We start from the raw sequence: 23,676 nt of genomic DNA, 5'->3' as shown, positions 1-23,676 counted from the left end.
TGAAGTGTCTTGCCCAAGGACACAACGGACTTGACTAGGATGGTAGAAGGTGGTGATTGAACCCCAGTAACCAGCAACCCTCCGATTGCTGGCACGGCCACTCTACCAACTTCGCCACGCCGCACTACAAAAACAAATATTTATTCCTAATTAATGGAGCAACCACGTGATTAATCTGATTTTAAAATGTAATCGTTTGATAGCACTAATATATAACGTAGCTGTGGAAGTTGCTTCCCACCAGGTCCACTGTTAGACACAGCACCAGAGCCAAGCGTGCAGTTTTTAACCAGGTTTTAATGTACATAGATTTTATCAAAAGTTTTCTCTCCAGCAGGACGCGACTTTTCAGCCACGTCCGTATCCTCTCTATCCTCCTGCTCCCGGCCGATTACTGTTAAAAACAACAGATGATTAGATTAACACCAACCACCTGTGAAATATAATCACCTGCCAGCTGTGTCTCGCCGTCAGCACATGCCCCGCCCCTATCCGATGGTGCTCGTCCTCAGCACCATAGACAGAGGCGGTGACCTTTGCTCCTGCAGGTGCGCTGGCCACACCTCCCTCCACAGTAGCTTTTAAAGAATTACCTATGGCTTAAAATGGGTTTTTTTCACATCAGTATTAATCATAGTCTTGTTGACCATGTGAATATTTGTAAATTATGATGATAGAAGTACCGTATTTTTCGGACTATAAGTTTTTTTCATAGTTTGGGGGTGCGACTTATACTCAGGAGCGACTTATGTGTGAAATTATTAACACATTACTGTAAAATATCAAATAATATCATTTAGCTCATTCACGTAAGAGACTAGACGTATAAGATTTCATGGGATTTAGCGATTAGGAGTGACAGATTGTTAGGTAAACATATAGCATGTTCTATATGTTATAGTTATTTGAATGACTCTTACCATAATATGTTACGTTAACATACCAGGCACGTTCGAGGTTGGTTATTTATGTGTCATATAACGTACACTTATTCAGCCTGTTGTTCACTATTCTTTATTTATTTTAAATTGCCTTTCAAATGGCTATTCTTGGTGTTGGGTTTTATCAAATAAATTTCCCCAAAAAATGCGACTTATACTCTACGACTTAAATGTTTTTTTCCTTCTTTATTATGCATTTTCGGCAGGTGCGACTTATACTCCGGTGCGACTTATACTCCGAAAAATACGGTATATATTTTAGATGTTTCTGAGTAGGTCTTGCAACACTGTTAAATTATCTAAACGTTGAAAATACACTAAAGAAGTAATATTGTTTACTGGTTGTCATGGACAACTGAGTATATCCATTAATTGTAAGTGTGCTGAAGTAATAACATTGAAGTGAAGTAATTGTTTATTCAGTACAAAATACTCAATTTGTTTTTGCTCTGTAACAATCACTCATTTGAACTTTGTTTAGTCACCAGCTAAGAATGTTGTGTTTCAAAACCTTTATTCTTCAACCAGGACTTTCTTTAGTCGTCCACTGCTCCGTGAATCTGTTAAGACAGCAAACATAAATATCAAACTTCCATCCACATCCTAACAAAAACAAGAAGAGGTGAGTCACGTGATATCCATTGGCAGTTTTAAGAGTACAGATGCTTCTTTTGGCGTGTACTAATAAAGATGTGCTGTCTTTTTAGAAGGAAATCATTCACCGCTGCAGCAAGCTCAGGCCAGTCCATCGCCATCACCACAGCGTCGTCAGAGTTAGGGGGTGTCTCCAGGTTCCAGTAAGTCAGCTTGTCAAACACTGAGGATACCTTTAAGGTCCTGTCCTGCACACAAACAGAAGTGAAAGGCGGTCACCAAATCCTTTATCACCAATGCTCCATTGCAAGATGGCAGTTTACCTCCTGATCAGAACTGGTCGTGTTTATCTCCTTGAGGACAAGTCCAGTGTAGCCTTGTGGACAGGTCAGCTCCTGTCCTTTGAGACCGCGACCCCTGAACGACACAGTCTTCTCTAAGGGGGGAAAAACATGCAGTAATTAATGATCAAATGACAATTTCGAAAAAACTGCATCAATAAATGTAGTCTACCGTGTTTTCGGTCCTTCACGGCAGCTGTAAAGTACTGGGAGACCTGCGCCGGCCCGTTGTGCTCAATCTCACAGGGGATCATGTGCACTGGTTGCCGGGGGGCTTGGCCCACAGATGATGCGTCGACCCGGGTCACGTTGCTGGAACAGGACATCCTGCAGCCCGGTCCAAACCCTTTGCGTATCTTAAAAGGTAATACCATACCAACTTTATTTATAAAGCCCTTTAAAAACAACCACCGGTGAAGAACAAAGGGCTGTACACCACAAAGAAATACAGGCAAAGGACAGACTAAAAAATAACATTTAAAGGGGAACATTATCACCAGACCTATGTAAGCGTCAATATATACCTTGATGTTGCAGAAAAAAGACCATATATTTTTTTAACCGATTTCCGAACTCTAAATGGGTGAATTTTGGCGAATTAAACGCCTTTCTAGTATTCGCTCTCGGAGCGATGACGTCACATCGGGAAGCAATCTGCCATTTTCTCAAACACAGAGTCAAATCAGCTCTGTTATTTTCCGTTTTTTCGACTGTTTTCCGTACCTTGGAGACATCATGCCTCGTCGGTGTGTTGTCAGAGGGTGTAACAACACGAACAGGGACGGATTCAAGCTGCGCCAGTGGCCCAAAGATGCGAAAGTGGCAAGAAATTGGATGTTTGTTCCGCACACTTTACCGACGAAAGCTATGCTACGACAGAGATGGCAAGAATGTGTGGATATCCTGCGACACTCAAAGCAGATGCATTTCCAACGATAAAGTCAAAGAAATCTGCCGCCAGACCCCCATTGAATCTGCCGGAGTGTGTGAGCAATTCAGGGACAAAGGACCTCGGTAGCACGGCAAGCAATGGCGGCAGTTTGTTCCCGCAGACGAGCGAGCTAAATGATAAATAAATGATAAATGGGTTGTACTTGTATAGCGCTTTTCTACCTTCAAGGTACTCAAAGCGCTTTGACACTACTTCCACATTTACCCATTCACACACACATTCACACACTGATGGAGGGAGCTGCCATGCAAGGCGCTACCAGCACCCATCAGGAGCAAGGGTGAAGTGTCTTGCTCAGGACACAACGGACATGACGAGGTTGGTACTAGGTGGGGATTGAACCAGGGACCCTCGGGTCGCGCACAGCCACTCTTCCACTGCGCCACTGGATGTCTTGGCTCACACCGTCCCTTATGCCACCGAAGATGATCAAGAGAACAATATCGACCCTAGCTTCCCTGGCCTGCTGACATCAACTCCAAAACTGGACAGATCAGCTTTCAGGAAAAGATAGCGGATGAGGGTATGTCTACAGAATATATTAATTGTCTGCACTCTCAAAGTGCATGTTGTTGCCAAATGTATTTCATACGCTGTAAACCTAGTTCATAGTTGTTAGTTTCCTTTAATGCCAAACAAACACATACCAATCGTTGGTTAGAAGGCGATCGCCGAATTCGTCCTCGCTTTCTCCCGTGTCGCTGGCTGTCGTGTCGTTTTCGTCGGTTTCGCTTGCATACGGTTCAAACCGATATGGCTCAATAGCTTCAGTTTCTTCTTCAATTTCGTTTTCGCTTCCTGCCTCCACACTACAACTATCCGTTTCAATACATGCGTAATCTGTTGAATCGCTTAAGCCGCTGAAATCCGAGTCTGAATCCGAGCTAATGTCGCTATAGCTTGCTGTTCTATGCGCCATGTTTGTTTGTGTTGGCATCACTATGTGACGTCACAGAAAAATGGACGGGTGTATATAACGATGGTTAAAATCAGGCACTTTGAAGCTTTTTTAGGGATATTGCGTGATGGGTAAAAAAAAATTTAAAACTTCGAAAAATAAAATAAGCCACTGGGAACTAATTTTTAATGGTTTTAACCCTTCTAAAATTGTGATAATGTTCCCCTTTAAAACTGAGGTAAAATACAGATTGAAAAAGCAAATACAAACTATCCTAAGAACAATTTGTTAGATTAAAAGCAGTTAAAACAGTTTACAGTCTCATGCTCGGTTAAAAGCCAGTGAATAAAAATGGGTTTTAAGAAGGGTCTTGAAAGTAGCCAAAGAAGGGGCCTGTCTCACATGGAGTGGGAGATGGTTCCAGAGTTTGGGACCTGCAACAGTGAAGTGAAGTGAATTATATATATATAGCGCTTTTCTCTAGTGAAACCCAATATCTAAGTTACATTTAAACCAGTGTGGGTGGCACTGGGAGCAGGTGGGTAAAGTGTCTTGCCCAAGGACACAATGGCAGTGACTAGGATGGCGGGGATCGAACCTGGAACCCTCAAGTTGCTGGCACGGCAACTCTACCAACCGAGCTAAACCGCGAGAAGGCTCTGTCCCCACTGAGCTTGCGCTTTGATTTGAGCACCTCCAGGAGCAGCTGATCAGCTGACCCGAGGGCCCGGGTGGGGGCATAGAGGTGGAGCAGCTCAGAGAGGTAAGGTGGGGCAATTGATTGATTGATTGATTGCAACTTTTATTAGTAGATTGCACAGTACAGTACATATTCCGTACAATTGACCACTAAATGGTAAGACCCGAATAAGTTTTTCAACTTGTTTAAATCGGGGTCCACGTTAATAAATTCATGGTACGTTAATCAATTCACGGTAAGACCACGTAAGGATTTAAAAACGAGTAAAATTATTTCAAAAATGGACTCTAAAAGACACAGGCAGCCAGTGGAGGGAGGCTAAAACAGGAGTAATGTGGTGTCTTTTTCTTGTGTTAGTTCAAAGTTGGGCAGCTGCATTTTGGAGCAGCTGCAGACATGAGAGGGAGGATTGACTAATTCCAAAATACAAAAGAGTTACAGTAATCCAGCCCAGATGTGATAAAGGCATGGGTTACTGTCTCAAACTGTTGCCTAGAAAGAAGATTTTTAACCTTGGCCAGCTGACGTAAATAAAAAAAAAAGCTGGCTTTCACCACTGTGCCAATCTGACGCTCCAATTTAAAATTACTGTCAATACCAAAGCCCAGGTTGGTGACCATTAACGTGCAAAGCCGAAGGGCCAAAGTCAACAGGGGGTAGCTCACAGGTACCACTAGGTCCAAACACTATTACTTTGGTCTTCTTTCCATTGAAATTTAAGAAATTCAGGCCCATCCTGACCTTGATATCATCAAGACAAGCAAGTAGTGGCTGCATTTAATTAATTTTTTAATTTTATTCACTGAATACCACTGATTTTCACGACCTTTTTTGTCATTCGTAGCTATGATAAAGGACACATGTTTTATTATTCATAGTTTGCTTAACAGTAATAGAATATTCTTATATGCTATGAGTGACCAGACGTCCCAGATCAAAATTGGGAATATAATCCCAGAGAAGGGGGAAAAAACGGTCAGCTATTTTTAAGTTGAAGAAAGAATATGATTAGGTTATATATACATGCTACAAAAACAATGTATGAATACATTAGATAGCTATATATCTTATATACTGTATCTCTGTTGCTGCAGCAGCAGAGAGTTTATTCTGTCTTGACACTTTGTATTGATATTTTGTATTACATTCTTCCTTTAAATGATCATGTTTACAGTGATTGTTTTATATGTATTTTTGATGCATGTCGCTTTGGATAAAAGCGTTTGCCAAATACTTAAACATAAACATATATAAACACCTGAAAGTCTTTATATCAGCTAAAACCACCAATTTGTTTCACTGGATTCAGAATAAAACCAAATTCTGTCTTACCCAACAATGTTAGTATTTGAATATTGTTACTTGAAGACTTATTCCTGGTTACAATTATACTGTTAAGAAAGTATTGTCTTAGACTTTGCCTAAAATGAGAATGTATCATAGTCAGTGGCGCCTGGTGTATTTTGTTTTAGGTGGGGCTGAAAGTTTGTAAACCAAACCCCTGTAGGGTGGTCATCCTCCCCCAGAAGATTTCTTTGTGATTTTCACATACACATGAAGCATTCTGGTGCATTCTGACAAAATAATGAAGACAAAATAGAACATTTCATAGGTTTGCGGAGAACTATATACAATATGCACACTGAAGGCATGGTGCCACTATAGGTTTGCAGAGATGCGGCTACGATTTCAGTACTATGAAGATCTTTGCTCCTTCTCAACTCTGTGGTAATATTCTTTTCACAAAATACAACCAATAGTACGTTAATGTTAAATCTTACTTGTGAAAAGTAATCCCCCGATTCCTATTCTCAACAGTCCGCTCATTTGAGCAGGAAAATGCTGAACACCATTTTTGTTTTCTACCTGTCAACTGTCAGTTTAGCATCTTTGTTTTCTACCTGTCAACTGTCAGTTTAGCATCTTTGTTTTCTTCCTGTCAACTGTCAGTTTAGCATCTTTGTTTTCTACCTGTCAACTGTCAGTTTAGCATCTTTGTTTTCTTCCTGTCAACTGTCAGTTTAGCATCTTTGTTTTCTACCTGTCAACTGTCAGTTTAGCATCTTTGTTTTCTACCTGTCAACTGTCAGTTTAGCATCTTTGTTTTCTACCTGTCAACTGTCAGTTTAGCATCTTTGTTTTCTACCTGTCAACTGTCAGTTTAGCATCTTTGTTTTCTACCAGTCAACTGTCAGTTTAGGCTGCTCGCCGGCTCCTCGTCACCACTTCAAGACGCCGGCCCAATTTCTCGCGTCACAGCAGCCAATGCTGCTTCTACTTATAAGATGTCTATGGTACATACTATCACTATATATTTGATGTGGATGTTATTCTATCACTATATATGTAATGTGGATGTTATTCCATCACTATATATTTAATGTGAATGTTATTCTTGTAAATAACACAATGCACGAACACATGTGCGTCTTGTTAATGTTCACGTACTGTAGCGACACTCTACTACTGTATTTACCTTTGCAGTATTACATGATATTTAAACATCACTAGTTGAAGACATATGCCGTCCGTGCAAGGGACAAGCGGTAGGAAATGGATGGATGACGTGTTTTGTTTACCTGATACGTGCCTCCAACGTCCACAGATTGTTTGAAAGAGGACGCCGCCGCGAGTTCCGGGTTGATTAGCATATAGCATCTGATTGGATAAAAAAAAAAACTCTTCTTCGACGCTCAAATGTATTTTGGCGGTTTTATTATGTTGCGTGAAGAGGTTTCTCCTCCTACAGGTGAGGAACAGAATTGCTGTTTGAGTTTGTAAGATTCTTTTGTTTTTAATGCGTTTTGTCTTTAAATTTGTTGCTTTTGATTTATACCCATCTTCAATTACGATGGATGTAAAAGAGCTGTTTATTTATCGTATCCTTTGCAATTTGTGACCGAGGTCCCCAATACTATTAGCACAATGTGGAAGAAATGTCAACATTTCTGACAACATGAAGTATTACAAAATGGGGTCGGACAAAAATAGTCATGTGTTGTGTTCTCTTCCTTAGAACTCTGTTCCATTTGGCTTGTTGGGCAGGGGAGGAACTATTGGGAGGTTCTTCGTCACAACTTTTCATCCAGACGGCGTTTGAGCCACAGACCAAGAAGTTTGCTGATGAATCAACACACAACTCAGGTAAGACCATTTATTCTAAATAAAAAATGAACAGATTTAGTTACAGTACTTGTACTTGTTTACATGATGTGTGCATGATGGGATAACTCTCTCTTACTTAGGCTGCCTTGAAATAGCACCTTAATGCCAATAAACACTATAATAGTACAAACCCCAAGTGGCACTATAATAGTAGAACAAACCCCAAGTGGCACTATAATAGTAGAAAAAAAACCCAGGTGGGACTATAATAGTAGAATGATTCCCAAGTGGCACTATAATAGTAGAAAAAAACCCAGGTGGGACTATAATAATAGAACAAACCCCAAGTGGCACTATAATAGTAGAAAAAACCCAAGTGGGACTATAATAGTAGAACTAACGCCCAGTGGCACTATAATAGTAGAACAAGCCCCAAGTGGCACTATAATAGTAGAATGATTCCCAAGTGGCACTATAATAGTAGAAAAAAAACCAGGTGGGACTATAATAATAGAACAAACCCCAAGTGGCACTATAATAGTAGAAAAAACCCAAGTGGGACTATAATAGTAGAACAAACGCCCAGTGGCACTATAATAGTAGAACAAGCCCCAAGTGGCACTATAATAGTAGAACAAACCCCAAGTGGCACTATAATAGTAGGACAAAACCCAAATGGCACTAAAATAGTAGTTCAAACCCCAAGTGGTACTATAATAGTAGAATAAACCCCAAGTGGCACTGTAATAGTAGAAAAACCCCAAGTGGCACTATAATAGTAGATCAAACCCCAAGTGGCACTGTAATAGTAGAATAAACCCCAAGTGGCACTATAATAGTAGATCAAACCCCTAGTGGCACTATAATAGTAGGATAAACCCCAAGTGGCACTATAATAGTAGAACAAACACCAAGTGGCACTATAGAACTAAACCCAAGTGGCACTATAATAGTAGTACAAACCCCAAGTGGCACTATAATAGTAGAACAAACCCCAAGTGGCACTATAGACCAAAACCCAAGTGGCACTATAATAGTAGAACAAACCCCAAGTGGCACTATGATAGTAGAACAAACCCCAAGTGGCACTATGATAGTAGAAAAACCCCAAGTGGCAATATAATAGTAGAATAAACCCCAAGGGGCACTATAGTAATAGAACAAACTCCAAGTGGCACTATAATAGTAGAATAATCCCCAAGTGGCACTATAATAGTAGTACAAACCCCAAGTGGCACTATAATAGTAGAATAAACCCCAAGTGTCACTATGATAGCAGAAAAACCCCAAGTGGCACTATAATAGTAGAATAAACCCCAAGTGGCACTATAATAGTAGAACAAACCCCAAGTGGCACTATAATAGTAGCAAAAACCCAAGTGGGACTATAATAGTAGAACAAACGCCAAGTGGCACCAAGTGGCGCAGTGGAAGAGTGGCCGTGCGCGACCCGAGGGTCCCTGGTTCAATCCCCACCTAGTACCAACCTTGTCATGTCCGTTGTGTCCTGAGCAAGACACTTCACCCTTGCTGCTGATGGGTGCTGGTTAGCGCCTTGCATGGCAGCTCCCTCCATCAGTGTGTGAATGTGTGTGTGAATGGGTAAATGTGGAAGTAGTGTCAAAGCGCTTTGAGTACCTTGAAGGTAGAAAAGCGCTATACAAGTACAACCCATTTATCATTTATCAAACCCCAATTGGCACTATAATAGTAGAATAAACACCAAGTGGCACTATAATAGTAGGACAAACCACAAGTAGCACTATAATAGTAGAAAAACCCCAAGTGGCACTATAATAGTAGAACAAACCCCAAGTGGCACTATAATAGTAGAACAAACCCCAAGTGGCACTATAGACCAAAACCCAAGTAGCACTATAATAGTAGATCAAACCCCAAGTGGCACTGTAATAGTAGAATAAACCCCAAGTGGCACTTTAATAGTAGTACAAACTCTAAGTGGCACTATAATAGTAGATCAAACCCCTAGTGGCACTATAATAGTAGGATAAACCCCAAGTGGCACTATAATAGTAGAACAAACCCCAAGTGGCACTATAGAACAAAACCCAAGTGGCACTATAATAGTAGAACAAACCCCAAGTGGCACTATAATAGTAGAACAAACCCCAAGTGGCACTATAGACCAAAACCCAAGTGGCACTATAATAGTAGGACAAACCCCAAGTGGCACTATAATAGTAGAACAAACCCCAAGTGGCACTATGATAGTAGAAAAACCCCAAGTGGCACTATAATAGTAGAACAAACCCCAAGTGGCACTATAGACCAAAACCCAAGTGGCACTATAATAGTAGAACGAACCCCAAGTGGCACTATAATAGTAGAACAAACCCCAAGTGGCACTATGATAGTAGAAAAACCCCAAGTGGCACTATAATAGTAGAATAAACCCCAAGTGGCACTATAATAGTAGAACAAACCCCAAGTGGCACTATGATAGTAGAAAAACCCCAAGTGGCACTATAATAGTAGAATAAACCCCAAGTGGCACTATAGTAGTAGAATAGTCCCCAAGTGGCACTATAATAGTAGAACAAACCCCAAGTGGCACTATAATAGTAGTACAAACCCTAAGTGGCACTATGATAGTAGATTAAACCCCAATTGACACTATAATAGTAGAATAAACACCAAGTGGCACTATAATAGTAGGACAAACCACAAGTAGCACTATAATAGTAGAAAAAACCCAAGTGGCACTATAATAGTAGAACAAACCCCAAGTGGCACTATATTAGTAGAACAAACCCCAAGTGGCACTATAGACCAAAACCCAAGTGGCACTATAATAGTAGAACAAACCCCAAGTGGCACTATAATAGTAGAACAAACCCCAAGTGGCACTATAATAGTAGAATAAACACCAAGGGGCACTATAATAGTAGGACAAACCCCAAGTGGCACTATAATAGTAGAATAAACCCCAAGTGGCACTATAATAGTAGAACAAACCCCAAGTGGCACTATAGACCAAAACCCAAGTGGCACTATAATAGTAGAACAAACCTCAAGTGGCACTATAATAGTAGAATAAACCCCAAGTGGCACTATAATAGTAGAACAAACCCCAAGTTGTACTATAATTGTAGAACAAACCCCAAGTAGCACTATAATAGTAGAACGAACCCCAAGTGGCACTATAATAGTAGAATAAACCCCAAGTGGCACTATAATAGTAGAACAAACCCCAAGTGGCACTATAATAGTAGAATAATTCCCAAGTGGCACTATAATAGTAGAACAAACCCCAAGTGGCACTATAGACCAAAACCCAAGTGGCACTATAATAGTAGAACAAACCTCAAGTGGCACTATAATAGTAGAATAAACCCCAAGTGGCACTATAATAGTAGAACAAACCCCAAGTTGTACTATAATTGTAGAACAAACCCCAAGTAGCACTATAATAGTAGAACGAACCCCAAGTGGCACTATAATAGTAGAATAAACCCCAAGTGGCACTATAATAGTAGAACAAACCCCAAGTGGCACTATAATAGTAGAATAATTCCCAAGTGGCACTATAATAGTAGAACAAACCCCAAGTGGCACTATAATAGTAGCACAAACCCCAAGTGGTGCTTTAGAAGTATATATTAAAAGGAAAATGGCTCCAACCTCCCAGTTCCAGCAGGACTAAACTGGCCCGTGTTGAACCACTCACTAAGTCATCTGATGCCTGTGAAGTGAAATTGGACTCAGTGGTTTCTCACTTCTTAGTCCCATCAATGTGATGTTTGTGTTCATCCTGTGAGACTTCCACTGAAGAATGCATCTTTCTCAGTAGGAACATCATAACATTTCTTGGTATTCTCTGCAGCGTGCACGGAACATCTGGAGGTCTTTTTACTTCTCCGCTCACTAATCGACCTGCTTGCTGTCTCTGTAGGTAGAATGGATCAGACCAGTTATCGACACTCTGGAGATGATGACGACGATGATGAGCCGTTCCTCCTTTTTGGTGCGTTGCTGTCCAAGGTCAAAGATACGGTTGACTCTGCAATCACCCGCACGCTCCAGAGAGCCGTGCAGGGTGTGGTGGTGTTCTCCGTGGTGGTGCTGCTGCTCTGGATCGCCGCATTTTTGTACGGCAGCTTCTACTACTCTTACATGCCACTGGCAGCCTATTCCACACCTGTGCACTACTACTACAGGTGAGAGTGGAAAAGACACATTAGGCCTCATAGTAAGGTCATCTTATGGGATATTTGGCAAATCTGGGAACTAAATCGTTACCAAGAAATCTCTTCACCAATGTGTTTATAAAGGTGTCTAGTAACATGTCCTAAAAAGTTGAAATTCAACTTCTGGGGGAAAGTTTGTAAAAAAAACTGCACATTAACCGATTTTCGAAAATTCGAAAATGCTTAATTTGGCCTGAAGTAACTTGTGAGGGGTCAAATTAGGGGTTCTTCAATATTCTGAGTTCATTGCAAGTATTTATTTTTCACCAAGAGCACTCCCTGGTGGAAAAATGGCCACACCTCCTTTCCTCATCCCGACAATGCCCCCTACTCACACATACCATGCAGGGTATATGTAAAAAAATAATAATAATAAAATCCATCCATCCATCCATCTTCTTCCGCTTATCCGAGGTCGGGTCGCGGGGGCAGCAGCCTAAGCAGGGAAGCCCAGACTTCCCTCTCCCCAGCCACTTCGTCCAGCTCCTCCCGGGGGATCCCGAGGCGTTCCCAGGCCAGCCGGGAGACATAGTCTTCCCAACGTGTCCTGGGTCTTCCCCGTGGCCTCCTACCGGTCGGAAGTGCCCTAAACACCTCCCGAGGGAGGCGATCGGGTGGCATCCTGACCAGATGCCCGAACCACCTCATCTGGCTCCTCTCGATGTGGAGGAGCAGCGGCTTTACTTTGAGCTCCTCCCGGATGACAGAGCTTCTCACCCTATCTCTAAGGGAGGAAACTCATTTCGGCCGGTTGTACCCGTGATCTTATCCTTTCGGTCATAACCCAAAGCTCATGACCTGTGAGGATGGGAACGTAGATCGACCCGTAAATTGAGAGCTTTGCCTTCCGGCTCAGCTCCTTCTTCACCACAACGGATCGATACAGCGTCCGCATTACTGAAGATGCCGCACCGATCCGCCTGTCGATCTCACGATCCACTCTTCCCTCACTCGTGAACAAGACTCCGAGGTACATGAACTCCTCCACTTGGGGCAGGGTCTCCTCCCCAACCCGGAGATGGCACTCCACCCTTTTCCGGGCGAGAACCATGGACTCGGACTTGGAGGTGCTGATTCTCATCCCAGTCGCTTCACACTCGGCTGCGAACCGATCCAGCGAGAGCTGAAGATCCTGGCCAGATGAAGCCATCAGGACAACATCATTTGCAAAAAGCAGAGACCTAATCTTGCAGCCACCAAACCGGATCCCCTCAACGCCTTGACTGCGCCTAGAAATTCTGTCCATAAAAGTTATGAACAGAATCGGTGACAAAGGGCAGCCTTGGCCGAGTCCAACCCTCACTGGAAACGTGTCCGACTTACTGCCGGCAATGCGGACCTAGCTCTGACACTGATCATACAGGGAGCGGACCGCCAAAATCATACTCTCTGAGCACTCCCCACAGGACTTCCCGAGGGACACGGTCGAATGCCTTCTCCAAGTCCACAAAGCACATGTAGACTGGTTGGGCAAACTCCCATGCACCCTCAAGGACCCTGCCGAGAGTATAGAGCTGGTCCACAGTTCCACGACCAGGACGAAAACCACACTGTTCCTCCTGAATCCGAGGTTCGACTATCCGGCGTAGCCTCCTCTCCAGTACACCTGAATAATAATAATTATTCAGTAATAATAATCAAATAAAAAAGATAATAGTTTATTCTTTAATGTTTGACATGATGAATGGGCCAAGTCAGTGTTTAGTGATGGTTGCTGTAGTTGATTGGCATTTCAATGTGAGGACGTTATGAGTTTAAAGGGGAACATTATCACAATTTCAGAAGGGTTAAAACCATTAAAAATCAGTTCCCAGTGGCTTATTTTATTTTTCGAAGTTTTTTTCGAAATTTTACCCATCACGCAATATCCCTAAAAAAAGCTTCAAAGTGCCTGATTTTAACCATCGTTATATACACCCGTCCATTTTCCTGTGACGTCACATAGTGATGCCGATACAAACAAACATGGCGGATAGAACAGCAAGGTATAGCGACATTAGCTCGGATTCAGACTCGGATTTCAGCGGCTTAAGCGAAATTGACGAAGAAACTGAAGCTATTGAGCCATATCGGTTTGAACCGTATGCAAGCGAAACCGACGAAAACGACACGTCAGCCAGCGACACGGGAGAAAGCGAGGACGAATTCGGCGATCGCCTTCTAACCAACGATTGGTATGTGTTTGTTTTTAAGTGTTGTAATGTTTTTAAGCTAAATTATTGGTAAACACAGTTTATGTATAATAATTTACGTAAAACTGCGAGTAATGAATAAAGTTTTCATCAATTAATATATTCTGTAGACATACCCTCATCCGCTATCTTTTCTTGAAAGCTGATCTGTCCAGTTTTGGAGTTGATGTCAGCAGGCCAGGGAAGCTAGTGTCGATATTCTTCTCTTGATCATCTTCGGTGGCATAAGGGACGGTGTGAGCCAGGACATCCAGGGGGTTTAGCTCGCTCGTCTGCGGGAACAAACTGCCGCCATTGCTTGCCGTGCTACCGAGGTCCTTTGTCCCTGAATAGCTCACACACTCCGGCAGATTCAATGGGGGTCTGGCGGCAGATTTCTTTGACTTTATCGTTGGAAATGCATCTGCTTTGAGTGTCGCAGGATATCCACACATTCTTGCCATCTCTGTCGTAGCATAGCTTTCGTCGGTAAAGTGTGCGGAACAAACGACTGACCATTTTGTCGGCTTTCCCCACACCCTCGTATTTTGAACAAATTTCGTCCAATTTCTTGCCACTTTTGCATCTTTGGGCCACTGGTGCAACTTGAATCTGTCCCTGTTCGTGTTGTTACACCCTCCGACAACACACCGACGAGGCATGATGTCTCCAAGGTACGGAAAACAGTCGAAAAAACAGAAAATAACAGAGCTGACTTGATTCGGTGTTTGTAATGTGTTTGAGAAAATGGCGGATTGCTTCCCGATGTGACGTCACAACGTGACGTCATCGCTCCGAGAGCGAATAATAGAAAGGCGTTTAATTCGCCAAAATTCACCCATTTAGAGTTCGGAAATCGGTTAAAAAAATATATGGTCTTTTTTCTGCAACATCAAGGTATATATTGACGCTTACATAAGTCTGGTGATAATGTTCCCCTTTAACATTAGCACCAAACATGCACCAAAACTACAAATACTGCTACCTTAATGACAGGAACGGAGATGGCATCCCAGATACATCTGGCACTCTTGATACCATTGTGGAAGAATCAGATGATCAGATCGATGATGAGGTTGCAGTAGATGCCGCACTTGAGGATATATCAGTTCCAACAGCTAGTGAAAGTGATGATCAGGTGGTCTCCATGGGTGTTGATGAAGCAAGCAATGCAGTCACTCAGTTTGTTGGGGACAATATAGATTTAAACATTGTCTCTATTCATGGAAACACTCCCTTGCATTCCATGGGTTGGATCAAAGTAACCTCTCCGGCACCACCTTTGCCAGATCCGCGGACAACAGCAGCTGTCCAGAGGGTAAAATTGAAGGCCCTTGCCAAAGCTAAGCTCCTGAAGCAAGCTGAAGTGAATATTCTTCCATTCATGAACATGAAACAGAAGGGAATAAACTCCATCACGTTTTTTCCCATTGATGAACTCTCCTCCTCTTTGATACATAGCCAGCCACTCCTCACACTGGGTGATATACTCTGGGCAGCAGTGTGGGCGATCAAAGCTCAGGATCCTGACTTCCCACACACCAACTGGAATGGATGGATGAAGAGTATCCATTCAGATAATGTCAAGCAGAGCACACAGATTGATTTCCTCCCAGTCATTGATGGTAACCCTAATGACCACAACACCATCTTCACCACTCTCAAAGAGTACATCCGGCTCTCTGCAGGCAAGGTCACTATAGTGACGTTCGATCTTCCGATTTGGCTGAAGGCTGTGGATATTATTAAGCAGGCCAATCTACACATCATTCCGAGGTTGGGCGGGTTTCATCTGCTGAAGTCCTACCTTGGATCCATTGGTAACATCATGGAGGATTCTGGACTACTAGAGCTGATCCAGCTGATTTATCCGGGGAGTACGACAGCTAGCCACATCCTGGATGGAGGGTGTTTGGACAAGGCAATCCGTGCTCACCTCCTCATTAGTGCAGCCATGTATCAGCACATCATGAAACATGCCTTCACTGAGGAGGAGCTTGTTGGAATGAGGACCTTTATGGAGATGGTAGCTGATTGGAAGATGGGAGCCAGTCACACAGATCCAGTGGTGGTACTGTTTGAGCAGAGATTTGGAGAAACCTTCAAAAGACTCGCCAAAGGGGGACGAACACCTGCACTCTGGGTGCAGTACCACCACATGGTAAATGTTATTAAACTGTTCATCCGAACTGAGCGGCTTGCAGACCACGATGGGCACCTGTCCTGCATTGCTACCTGGATGCTGGACATCTTTGCAGCTGCAGGCCATAATCAGTATGCCAAAGGTGCATGGCTGTACTGTCAACTGATGAAGGAACTGGAAACTTTGCCTGGTTACAAGCTAGGGATGTCCCGATCCAGGTTTTCGCACTTCCGATCCGATACCGATATTGTTTTTGCATTTCCAATCCGATACCGATACTGACCGATACCGATACTGACCGATACTGGCCTATCCGAGCATGTATTAAAGTTTAAAGTTATTTAGCCTACTTAGTTGTCAGAATCATGTTGAAAAGGGTTTTAGTACTCTTGATAACAACTAGCCAGCTGAATTAGGGGAGTTTGAATAATACACAATGGTTGGTAACAAGAAACTGACCTGTTTATTCAAGGATAAACACAAAATAGACAAAATTATACATGACAAGCAGAAATGGCATCATTGAACTAGGGCTGGGCGATATGGCCTTTATTTAATATTGCGATATTTTAAGGCCATATTGCGATACACGATATATATCTCGATATTTTGCCTCAGCCTTGAATGAACACTTGATGCATATAATCACAGCAGTATGATGATTCTATGTGTTTTGATTGATTGATTGAGACTTTTATTAGTAGGTTGCACAGTGAAGTACATATTCCGTACAATTGACCACTAAATGGTAACACCCCAATAAGTTTTTCAACTTGTTTAAGTCGGGGTCCACTTAAATTGATTCATGATACAGATATATACTATCAGATATATACTATCATCATAATACAGTCATCACACAAGATAATCACATTGAATTATTTACATTATTTATAAACCAGGGTGTGGAGGGGGGCGCCGGATGTAAGTGTCAAAAAGACAGCCAAAAGAGTTTGATATGAGAATAAATCTAAAGTTAAAATATAGGGTAGAAATGCACCCATTTGCAGGAAATGTAGTCTTGATTTTCAAAATTTTCTTTCAAGGCTTGCATGTCTACATTAAAACATTCTTCTTCATACTGCATTAATATATGCTACTTTTAAACCTTCATGCAGAGAAGGAAATCACAACTAAAAAAATCACTAATTTTTTCATACGGTGTTGATGTGGAAATGTTTGCCTCGGCATTTTGATGGTGTGGACGTGTGGCACCGAATGGAGATAAGCGTCTCGACAGACGTCACAATATTTGAACAATGATGACGAAAACGGTTTTCTCTGTCGTGTCCGTGTGTCGAAAATTGTTATGCCCTTATTTTTTTATTTGATTTTGTGCGTGGCATAGATTTGCTATGCGCAGAGGACGCTTAAACAGTGCGCAATTGCACAGGCGAGCACCTTTAGAGGGAGCGTTGCTCACACGGCTGCGCTAGCATCACAGCTAACGTTAGCCATGCTGCTACCTCTCTGCTCGGGGAGGACGTATACGTATGTGATGTATGACGTGACAGTATGTGACGTGTGTCATGACAGTATGTGACGTGTGTAAGAAGGTGCGCTTGCTGTCTGTGAGAGGGAGACACAGGAAAGAGTGAGAAGAGCCTGTCGTGTAATGCCAGCAGCTAAAAGCAACGGCGTGAGACTCCACAGACCTGTGGATGTGTTGAAGGTGTGCTGGAAAATGCGGAACGGAAATTACGAAGCAGCAGAAAAGTGGAATGTATTATTTAAATCGGTGCGTTGGAAAACACGGACCGGAGTTTTTTTTTTAACTGGATCTGGATCGGCATTTTCCCATGCCTTGCCGATACGCAATTTTTGGCAAATATCGGCAGCCGATCCGATCTAAATATCGGATCGGGACATCCCTATTACAAGCACAGCCTTCGCTCCGTGTCTACCTACAGACTCGGGACTGGCTCCTTCTACAGAGCATGTCTCTGTACCCCAGTGACTATGGATGGACAATAGGGGTTCATGGTTATGAGCCAGTTCCAACTCTAGACCCCATGGCTCCTGAAGAGCTACTCCAGCCAGTTCACAAGCTGCAATTGCCATGGAGATTGCAGCAGCCGGCGATGCAGCTGCAAAAAGAATAGCGTCAAGTGCATCTCAGCTTGTGGAGTCTGTCAAGGCATTACCTGCAAGAATGCTATTCATGGTAATGGCATTTGTGATGAATACTCAGAGGCAGACATTGACTCATAAAGCATTCCACAAGGAGGGATCACTGTTTGCTCTGAATAATGTGAAACGAATTGTAATAAATGCAACTTTATGTAAATGAAAAAAAGGGTGTGGCAGTTTTTCCACTAAGGAATAGTTGTAGTGAAAAACAAATGCTACAAATGAACTGAGGATCATAAAAAAAAAACCTAGTTTGACCCCTCACAAGTTACTTTAGGCCAAATTAAGCATTTTCAAATTTTCAAAAAATCGGTTATTGGTACCCCGACTTTTTATGAGGTTTCCCCCAGGAGTTGAATTTCAACTTTTTAGGACATGTTATTAGACACCTTTAGAAACACATTGGTGAAGAGATTTCTTGGTAACGATTTAGTCCCCAGATTTTCAGACGCTTCCCTTACTATCAATAAGTCGGTCTGTTATTTCTGATGTACAAACCCTGTTTCCATATGAGTTGGGAAATTGTGTTAGATGTAAATATAAACGGAATACAATGATTTGCAAATCATTGTAGTTTGACGACCGATTACCAAAAACCTTGACTAGGGTAGTGTTTTTCAACCTTTTTGGAGCCAAGGCATGAGAGTGCGGCAATACGACCACATTACACCAGTTCTCAAATCCCTTCACTGGCTTCCTGTTCCACTCAGGATTGAATACAAAGTCTCCCTACTAACCCACCAGTGCCTCCATGGAAATGCCCCCCTCTACCTCAAAGAACTGCTCACGGGGGACGGCGTGGCGCAGTTGGCAGAGAGTTCCTGGTTCGATCCCCACCTTTTACCAACCTCGTCACGGCCGTTGTGTCCTTGAGCAAGACTCTTCACCCTCGCTCCTGATGGGTTGTGGTTTGCGCCTTGCATGGCAGCCCCCGCCATCAGTGTGTGAATGGGTGAATGTGGAAATAGTGTCAAAGCGCTTTGAGTACCTTGAAGGTAGAAAAGCGCTTTACAAGTATAACCCTTTTACCATTTACCCCAAAATCCTCCACACGACACCTCCGCTCCGGACAGACTAACCTCCTCCAACCTCCGAGGACAAAGCTACGTACAATGGGAGACCGGGCTTTCTGCTCCGCCGCTCCCAGTCTGTGGAACGTTCTCCCTGACCACCTGAGGGCACCACAGACTGTGGATGCTTTTAAAAAAGGCTTAAAAACCCTTCTTTTTAAAAAAAAGCCTTTTTTTAGATATGCGTGATATGCGTGCTAGTTCTAGTTTTTATTTTTATTTATTTTATTTTTTTAATACACTTTAACACTTTGAGGTTGTTTGCTCAATGGAATGTGCTTTTTACAAATCTATTATTATTATTATTATTATAAGGCACATTTTTTGCGTTGAAAAAATGCGGAGGCACACCACCATCAGAAATCATTAAAAAATTAAACTCAGCAGCTGATGTTGACAATAAAAAGTCGTTCTTGCAATTGTTGGCTATGACTTATAACCATAACCAAGCATGCATCAATATAGCTCTTGTCTCAAAGTAGGTGTACTGTCACCACCTGTCACATCACACCCTGACTCATTTGGACTTTTTTGCTGTTTTCCTGTGTATACTATTTTAGTTCTTGTCTTGTGCTCCTATTTTGGTGGCTTTTTCTCTTTTTTTGGTATTTTCCTGTCGCAGTTACATGTCTTCCTTTGAGCGATATTTCTCGCATCTACTTTGTTTTAGCAATCAAGAATATTTCACTTGTTTTTATCCTTCTTTGTGGGGTTATTGTTGATTGTCGTGTCATGTTCAGATGTACTTTGTGGACGCCGTCTTTGCTCCACAGTAAGTCTTTGCTGTCGTCCAGCGTTCTGTTTTTGTTTACTTTGTAGCCAGTTCAGTTGTAGTTTCGTTCTCCAAGCTTCAATTACTTTTCTTAGGGGCACTCACCTTTTGTTTATTTTTGGTTTTAGCATTAGATACCTTTTTACCTGCACACTGCCTCCCGCTGTCGTTTGCATATTTTGATCAAAACAAACAATCGTCGTCTCACACGACCTACTGATATGGAAGAGTATTACACGGTTACGCTGCCTAGCTCTAGACAGCACCGACACTCAACAACGGCACATCATTTGCAGACTATAATTACTGGTTGGCAAAAATATTTTTAACCCAAATATGTGAAATTACATAACCTCACACACCAGACTGTATCTCACGGCACACTAGTGGTTGAAAAACACTGGACTAGGGTGTAAAAAATCAGTTTGGCAGATGAGGTCCATAATGACCACGCTGAATGCATCCCCTGATTAAAGTCTGTTTTGTTTTCTAGGACAGACTGTGACTCCCCGAGCTCCTTTGCGTGCTCGTATCCCCTGGCCAACGTCTCCCTGATGAGGAACAACAAACCTGTGCGTATAAATACTGACACCTCTTGCACACACGTATGAAGGAACATCAGCATAAACTTGTGGGTTTTTTTAATGTCGTATTATATCAAAAATACTGTATATGAATAACTCAGCAAACTACATTAACTAAATTGCTCATTACTCATGACCTTTTCTTGGTCACACCACATTTGCACGCATGGTTGTTGCTAGGCAGGAATCCTATGACTACGGTAGGCAGTTTGTATTATAAATAGGAATTCAGTCATGCTTTACTTAAAAAGAATGCACAATAAGGTTTCAGTTTCAGTTTATTTCAAACATGCATACAAGACAATTACAATGTAATACATCACATGTTTCCAGTTGTTTCATCAAAGCATGTAACGAATAGGAGTGGGAAGAAGCAGAGCATATTCAATCCTGCCCCTTTTTTCTCCATTTGTAACAGAGCAGTGAATAGATAAATGAATAGATAATAAGTAATAGAGGTGTGGGAAAAAATTCTCACGTTGTGCGATTCAGAATCGATTCTCATTATAAAAAAAATCAATTTTTTTGTTTGTATTTATTTATTTATTTATTTTTTAATTAATCAATCCATCCATCCATCCATTTTCTACCGCTTATTCCCTTCGGGGTCGCGGGGGGCGCTGGAGCCTATCTCAGCTACAATCGGGCGGAAGGCGGGGTACACCCTGGACAATCCAACAAAACAATACACAGCAATACCATGACAATGCAATCCAATTCCAAAACCAAACCCGACCCAACACTCACAACTGCAATAAACAGAGCAATTGAGAGGAGACACAAACACGACACAGAACAAACCAAAAGTAGTGAAACAAAAATTAATATTATCAACAACAGTATCAATATTAGTTACAATTTCAACATAGCAGTGATTAAAAATCCCTCATTGACATTATCATTAGACATTTATAAAAAATAAAAATAAAGAACAATAGTGTCACTTACATTACACTTGCATCGCATCTCATAAGCTTGACAACACACTGTGTCCAATATGTTCACAAAGATAAAATAAGTCATATTTTTGGTTCATTTAATAGTTAAAACAAATTTACATTATTGCAATCAGTTGATAAAACATTGTCTTTTACAATTATACAATCTTTTTACAAAAATCTACTACTCTGCTTGCATATCAGCAGACTGGGGTAGATCCTGCTGAAATCCTATGTATTGAATGAATAGAGAATCCTTTTGAATCGGGAAAAAAATCGTTTTTGAACCGAGAATCATGATGAATTGAAAAAAAAATCGATTTTGAATCGAATCGTGACCCCAAGAATCGATATTGAATCGAATCGTGGGACACCCAAAGATTCACAGCCCTAATAAGTAAGTAAACAAATGTTAAATACATCAATATATCAACATGGCTTCAAAATAACTGTTTAACCCTAAATTATAACAAAACAGTCTCAATGTGTTTCTCTTTGAAGAAACAATCATTAAATGGAATTAAGGTCAACATTAATCAAAATAAAATAGAGCAGGTAAAGGAATTTAAATATTTGGGTGTTATTTTGGATTCAAATTTGATAGCCATATTATAAAAATGACTAAGAGCATAAAAATAAATATAAACTGTTTCAGGCTTATTAGACCTTGTTTACCTGTTCAAGCTGCACAAGTTTACATGCATGCAATGATGTCATCCCATATGTCTCATTGTGCCATGGTCTGGGGACAGGCCACGAAAAGTGTAGTGAAGCCTCTGTTGTCGTTATATAAACAAACACTAAAGGCATTTGACCAAAAACCAATGAAGCATCATCACTGCCTTATCACTCAAAAATATAAAATGATGAGTTTTGATAATTTTATACATTTCTCATTTTTAAAAGCTATTTTTAAGTGTCTTAATGGATTAGCCCCTGATGTGTTGTGTAAAGAAAGACACATATACAGTACAGTAATGAAGGTGTGCTGTAGAGTGAAAAGGTGGCGAAGGACTCTGGGTCAGTCTGCGTTCTCAGTGAAGGTCTCACATCTTTGGAACTCTTTGCCACTGGAGTTAAAGTCACACTTTTCTCCACAAAACTGAAAAAGTGGCTTAAGGAAAATCAAGACGTGTGAGCACTAGAACTGGGTGTAGTATGGACAAATTGGGCCAATTATTTTCAATGTGTTTTTATTTCTGTACTTGTCTTAATCCTTCTGTATGTGTTTTACACTTTTCTCAACTTTTTTTTAAAAGCCTAACCAGATGAGGGGTGCAAATTACACTGTAGCCTGTGGCTAGAAGTCTTATGTACAAACCCCGTTTCCATATGAGTTGGGAAATTGTGTTAGATGTAAATATAAACGGAATACAATGATTTGCAAATCCTTTTCAACCCATATTTGATTGAATGCACTACAAAGACAAGATATTTGATGTTCAAACTCATAAACTTGATTTTTTTTTTGCAAATAATAATTAACTTAGAATTTCATGGCTGCAACACGTGCCAAAGTAGTTGGGAAAGGGCATGTTCACCACTGTGTTACATGGCCTTTCCTTTTAACAACACTCAGTAAACGTTTGAGAACTGAGGAGACACATATTTTAAGCTTCTCAGGTGGAATTCTTTCCCATTCTTGCTTGATGTACAGCTTAAGTTGTTCAACAGTCCGGGGGTCTCTGTTGTGGTATTTTAGGCTTCATAATGCGCCACACATTTTCAATGGGAGACAGGTCTGGACTACAGGCAGGCCAGTCTAGTACCTGCACTCTTTTACTATGAAGCCACGTTGATGTAACACGTGGCTTGGCATTGTCTTGCTGAAATAAGCAGGGGCGTCCATGATAACGTTGCTTGGATGGCAACATATGTTGCTCCAAAACTTGTATGTACCTTTCAGCATTAATGGTAGATGTGTAAGTTACCCATGTCTTGGGCACTAATACACCCCCATACCATCACAGATGCTGGATTTTCAACTTTGCGCCTATAACAATCCGGATGGTTCTTTTCCTTTTTGGTCCGGAGGACACGACGTCCACAGTTTCCAAAAACAATTTGAAATGTGGACTTGTCAGACCACAGAACACTTTTCCTCTTTGTATCAGTCCATCTTAGATGAG

General features: G+C 41.6%; 2 protein-coding genes across 6 annotated transcripts in view; one reads left to right on the top strand and one right to left on the bottom strand.

Annotated features, from left to right (window-relative positions):
* Nucleotides 1-1,343: 1,343 nt before the first annotated feature.
* On the bottom strand, nucleotides 1,344-7,080 carry rnaseh2c (ribonuclease H2, subunit C). The gene is made up of 5 exons (XM_061930361.1): nucleotides 7,006-7,080; nucleotides 2,049-2,232; nucleotides 1,859-1,971; nucleotides 1,664-1,783; nucleotides 1,344-1,501 (listed from the first exon to the last, which is right to left on the bottom strand). Exons 1-5 carry the CDS (start codon nucleotides 7,075-7,077, stop codon nucleotides 1,478-1,480), a joined length of 513 nt encoding a protein of 170 aa, XP_061786345.1. The 5' UTR covers nucleotides 7,078-7,080; the 3' UTR covers nucleotides 1,344-1,477.
* Nucleotides 2,907-23,676, top strand: part of LOC133576931 (seipin-like) — a 39,920-nt gene continuing 19,150 nt past the window's right edge. For 2 of the 5 annotated variants that reach the window (XM_061930355.2, XM_061930354.2), the window contains exons 1-3: nucleotides 7,213-7,570; nucleotides 11,445-11,709; nucleotides 20,519-20,597. In XM_061930355.2, the coding sequence (XP_061786339.1) occupies nucleotides 7,420-7,570; nucleotides 11,445-11,709; nucleotides 20,519-20,597 (495 nt within the window). In that variant the 5' untranslated portion in view covers nucleotides 7,213-7,419. The other 3 variants (XM_061930359.2, XM_061930357.2, XM_061930356.2) reach the window with 3 other exon arrangements.

The sequence above is a fragment of the Nerophis lumbriciformis genome, linkage group LG36 (genome assembly GCF_033978685.3).
Source record: "Nerophis lumbriciformis linkage group LG36, RoL_Nlum_v2.1, whole genome shotgun sequence".
Taxonomy (NCBI): Eukaryota; Metazoa; Chordata; class Actinopteri; order Syngnathiformes; family Syngnathidae; genus Nerophis; species Nerophis lumbriciformis.
Note: the sequence above shows the minus strand (reverse complement) of the source record. Positions and strands in the feature narration are given on the sequence as shown.